Source organism: Anastrepha obliqua, chromosome 3 (assembly GCF_027943255.1).
Source record: "Anastrepha obliqua isolate idAnaObli1 chromosome 3, idAnaObli1_1.0, whole genome shotgun sequence".
NCBI classification, from domain to species: domain Eukaryota; kingdom Metazoa; phylum Arthropoda; class Insecta; order Diptera; family Tephritidae; genus Anastrepha; species Anastrepha obliqua.
The window spans coordinates 98,409,590-98,414,979 of record NC_072894.1 but is presented as its reverse complement, the minus strand read 5'-3'; the positions used below and the strand labels follow the sequence as shown (position 1 = coordinate 98,414,979).

The 5,390-nt window shown below is 48.6% G+C and overlaps 1 protein-coding gene across 1 annotated transcript; it reads right to left on the bottom strand.

Moving 5' to 3' along the window:
• Positions 1-289: 289 nt before the first annotated feature.
• Positions 290-4,671, bottom strand: LOC129241405 (toll-like receptor Tollo). Its single transcript, XM_054877701.1, has one exon. It carries the CDS (start codon positions 4,595-4,597, stop codon positions 290-292), a length of 4,308 nt encoding a protein of 1,435 aa, XP_054733676.1. The 5' UTR covers positions 4,598-4,671.
• Positions 4,672-5,390: the final 719 nt, after the last annotated feature.

The window sequence follows — 5,390 nt, the reverse complement described above, 5'->3', positions numbered from 1 at the left end:
ACCCTTTACGAAAAATAGAGCGCTAAGTTATTGCAGGTTTTGAAAGTCGTAAATTTTTTAAAACCTTCCCTCACAATTTGCCACTGCCACACTTTTGATGTGCACTCGAAGGCTTACAGCTTTTTCGTACAGCCTCTTCAACCTTCAGCGCTTGCGCATAACAAATCGAAATTCGCACTCACTCTTTCCCTACGCACCGTACATCAGCCACCCCCCACCTGCTTCACCTTCGGACGTTTCACCCACACACTTACATTAAAATTGCATACTGCACAGCTCAGCGCCCATCTTAGATGTGCACGCCCATTGTACGGCCGGAACTCTGTGAGCTACCACCCGCCGCCGATGACTGTGTCGTAATGCTACGCGGGCTGGGACACGGCGGTGGCGGCAACTGCTGCTGTTGTATGCTACTAGGTTGCGCGCCCGCACCAGACGCCGTCGGTAGTAGTTGTTGTGACTGTTGTGGCGGCAGTGGCATTTGCGCGCACTGCACAGGCGCTCCCATTAACATTGCCGCCTGCTGATGTTGTTGCTGCGCGGCGGCGGCCGCAGCCGAGTTGTTTCGGTTGTGATTTTGTCGACTGCCGTTGATATTGTGATGCATTTGCGACCGGAAGCTGGCATGTTGCAGTTGATGGTGTTGTAGTGACGCTTGCGGGTGCATGTGATGCAGATGATGGCTGCCGGGCCCACCGATGTTGCTGCCCGCGCCGCCATTGTTGCCTTGTGGCAGCATGTGATGCGGATGGTGATGATGTGCGGGTGGCAGTTGGGCGATGGGCATGTGCACACCTACGCCAGTGCAGCCGCCAACGCCACCGCCTGCATTGCGCATACGTCGTTGATTGTTGGGCACATCAGGCAGCGCGAAACGCAACTTTTCCCAGAACAGTTTGTCACCCCATTGCAAGTATGTGTTGGTTTTCAGATAGAGACGCAACTCAGGATCGATATCCTTTTGCGGTACTTCGCCGAGCACGATTAGTATGAGACGTCGCCGCCGATCACGTAATACTGACTGATGCGCCGATTTGAACTCGAAGCGGCACCACTCTGATTTGATGAAATTCTCGGAGAGCACCATGATGGTGCGTCGCGAGGTGTCAATAGCTTGCACTATAGCATCGGCCATGTAGCCGCCCACGGGGAAATCGCGATGGTGTAGACACAATTTGTAACGCGTATCACCCTGTTCCAGCATGGGTGCAAGATCTTCACACACAAATGCCTCGTCCTTGGAGCTGTACGAGATGAAGGCATCGAACAGTTTTTCCCGTTCATTCTTATCGACATCGCGATTCGCATTGCAGAACAACCGTATGCCGAAACGTGAGTGACACCAGACGCGCATTTCTTGGCGAAAGATGAAGACGAGCAGCGTGCAAATGATCACGAAAACGAAGCTGGTCAGTATGGCAACAAGTATAGGCACATATTCGTGCATGGGTGGCTGCGAGAGTATCATTTTTGTGGAGGTCATATTGCCATTGATTATCTCATTTTCACTTGGATGAGCGCCATGACCGCTGCCACCGGGGTATTGGCCGGCGCCGAGCGGCGACTGATGTTGTGGTGCTTGCAAGCCACCATTGCACGCCACAAAGTGGGTTTGTGCATCCAGTAGCGGATCGCCGCTGAGGTAGATCGCAAGCTGTTCGCTGGCCGGTGGCTGCGCATTCAAGACGCTGTTGTTGTTGCCAGCAAAAGTGCCATTGTTGCCAGCGAGCAGTGAGCAACGCAACTTCGCCTTATCCTGCACCGCCTCGTGTCGATTGACATAATCGCGCAGCTTGTCGATAAAGTCGCAATTGCACGACCAAGGATTGCCAGCTAGTCGCAGCTCATTTAGGTAGGAGGGTAGGAAATTCCAAACGGCGAACTCTGTGATGGCGTTGTGATCGAGACGCAAAATCTTCAGGTGATAGAGGTGTGTGAAGGTGAGCGTGTCAATGCTGGCTATGGCATTATGTTGCAAATATAACTCCTGCAGATTGTCCAGCCCTTGAAACTCATTACCATTTAATTGACGCAGGTTATTGTGGTTCAGCTGCAGCACTTCGAGCTCTAGCAAGCCGTAGAATGTGCGATTGTGTACAATTTCGATGCGCGAGTGATTCAGATGCAGCACCTTTAAACGCTTGCGTCCAATAAATGCGTGGCTTGAGAGTTCGCGGAAGTTATTGCCATCCAAGTAGAGCTGTGTCGCGTCCATTGGAATGTGCGAAGGCAGTGTGCGGTCGTAGGCGGAACGCGAACAGTCGACGACGTTCGATGTCCACGATTGGTCATGATAGCAAGCACAGCGATCTGGGCACTCCATTTTGCAATCACATGCATAAAAGTCGCAGCAGTGGCATAGCGCAAAACAGTGCGCCTCGTATTTGCAAAGAAACTCATTCGACTTGGCTTCAATGAGCGGCACGTGCGTCTTGCCGCGCGCATACGACAACTTGCAGTAGATCTGATCGAGATCCATGAGCTTCGGTTGCGTGCGTGACTCGGTGTTGACCTTCTGCAGCCAATCTAGATTACAGTCACATTGGAATGGATTGTGGCCAATGTAGAATTCGGGTATGTCCTTGTCGTCTGGAATGGGCGAGAGTCGCAAAGCATTTGGTTCTAGCGTCGTGAGTCGATTGCGTATGAGGTCGACGCGCGTCAGGTTGGGTTTCTTGAAGAACGTGTATGGCTGTATCTTGCTGATCATGTTATCGTTCAAGTACAAGACTTCCACGCTATTCGGTATGGAACTTGCTGTAATCTCGCTTAGCATATTTGAGCTTGCATCAAATGTGCTTAAACTTAGCTCATTTTCGATTTCAAAGTAATTTCCCAGCTGCGTTATGCGATTGGCACGCACATCTAACCACTGCAAACCGGTCGGTATGTGCGAGTAGTCGAACTTCTCCAAACGATTATCCGAAATGTTTAGCCACACCAAATTTGGTAACTCGGTGAACAGGCCATCGATGCTCTTCAGTTGGTTGGCATCCAGCCGTATGGCCTGCAGCTGCGTGTTACGATGCAGTGAGCCGCCTTCGATGCCTTTGATTTTGTTGCCAGACAAATTCAGTATCTGCAGCGATGTCATGCGATCGAATACGCCGCGCCGTATGAACTCAATGGCATTCTCGGTCAGCCGTAAGCCATACAAGTTGCCCATCGCCGAAACGCTGGTATTTTCAATGTTCGTAATTAAATTCTCGCCAATGTCCAATGTCTTCAGCAGCGGCACAGCGCTCAGTGCGTCCGGTATGGTCTGCAGCTTATTGCCATTCAAATGTAAATCCTGTATGCTAGAGCAGTTGCGCAACGCTTGCGTGTCTATCTTGGTGATGCGATTGTAGTCAAGGCTCAGCACAAGTATGCCATAAAGGCCACGCAATGTGTGCGGGCCGACCGCGGAAATGCGATTGTTCGAAAGTATGAGCGTGTGCAGGTTGGCCAGATCGGCGAATGCACCGTCCGGAATGTGATCAATGTAGTTCTCCTCCAGCTTGAGTATCTGCAATGAGCTGAGCGAACGGAAAATGCTGGCTTCCAATTTGCTAATCTTATTAGCAGACAAATCAAGCAGCACCAAACGCTTCAAGCCGACAAAGGTGGCCGCATTGACCCATTGTGAATTCAACTCATTCGCAGACATGTCCAATACGAGTAAATCGGCAAGATCGCTAAATAAGCCAGGCGCAAGCACATTAATACTGTTATTCTTCAGATAAATCTCTTTGACGTACTTCGCCTCTGCAAAGAGTTCAGGCGGCAACGAGGTCAAACGGTTGCCCGATAGATTAACAACGGAAAGTGACACCAGACCCTCGAAAGCGCGATCCGCAATGAAATTCATGCCGTTACGCGCCAAATTCAAATTACTTAAACGCCCCAAACCGGAAAAAATCGCAGATGGCAGATTGGCAATCTTATTGGCGCTCAAATCAAGATGTGTCAACGACGAGCCGCATATGCGCGATTTACGCGTGCTAAGCGAGGCGCTAAAATGGAAATTGCCAATATCCTGTATCTCATTGTGTGAGATATTCAAGTGTGTGAGCACCTTCAGCGGGCACACCATACCGTCCGGTATCAGCCAGATATTATTCAAACTCAAATCTAAGCGATCGAGCTGACGAAATTCGCTAAAGCTGCTACTCCCAATATCCAGCGACATGGTGGACCAGTCACCGTTGTGCGTGCGTATCGTCAAATTTCGCAAATCCTGCAGACCACGAAACGAGCCTTCTGTGATGTTGCCCAGCTTGCAGTATTCGATGGTGAGTGCGCGCAGCTCCACCAGCGAACGGAACGAGTCCGGGCTGAGGCTGCTCTGGAAGAAGAGTGCATCGTTGCACTCCAGCCGCAAGCGTATCGTATTCTGTGGCTGTATGACGCTGAAGTTGGTGTTCTCCAGCTCCGAGTTGATGGTGCGCAGGTGGCAGACGAGCGTGATGTCCGCTTCGCTGGTGCCGGACCAGCGGCACTCGTCGGGCGCCTGATAAAGCACTGTTTTGCTAAGCGCGGCGCCGAGCACGGGTATGATAACGGTGATGAGGACGGAGAGAATTGTTTTGGAGATGAGCGTCATTTTTGTGGACATTGTGTTGGTATGTGTGATTTGATTTTTTTATTAATTTTGACTTGATGATTTGAAAAACGATGCACCTTTTTTTGATTTTCAATATGTAGGTTTGTGCGACTTTTCTGTGATTTCTGGCACAAATGCACAATTGCACAAAGAGCACAAACACACTCACACACTGACAAAAACACACACTCGTCTAGGTGTTGCTGATTTACGCAAAACGTTATTTCTTTAATTTGCGCATTTTTCGCACAATTTATGCGTTTATTGCAATGCAAACCAAAAAAAATGATTTTCAATTCTTGTTTTTCGCACAAATTTTATGCCACTACACCATTTTGTATCAGAGTAATTGGCATCGTTGTTGTTGCTTGCTTTTAAACTTTTTTCATGTGCATTTATTCATAAATTGTTTGCTTGTGGTAAGTTCGACGAGACGCGCAACCGGAAACCCGTAATCCAAGTGGTGTCTGTAGCGTACGAAACGAACTTGTAAGCGTTTAAATAAATTTGTTGAGTTAGTGGTTTTTTTTAATTTTTCCAATTTTTTATGTGTACTCGTGTATTTCCTTTACGTTTACTTTGAGTAGAGCTTATTTCGTTTTATTATCACGTTTTTTTCGATTCCCTATTTGCTAAGTTCAGCACTTGCACTTCAATTTTTCTTTTGTCAGCACTTAAGTATGTATGTATTGTATATGAAATACATATATTGGCTGCTTTTCATACAGATCTTCAAATTCTTCTCACAGGCACAGCAAATACGTGCGATCAACACGAACTCTACTCACAAACTGATTACTCAAAG

Coding starts and splice junctions, on each gene's coding strand:
- LOC129241405 (XM_054877701.1), bottom strand. CDS start 4,597: ATGTCCACAAAAATGACGCTCATCTCCAAAACAATTCTCTCCGTCCTC.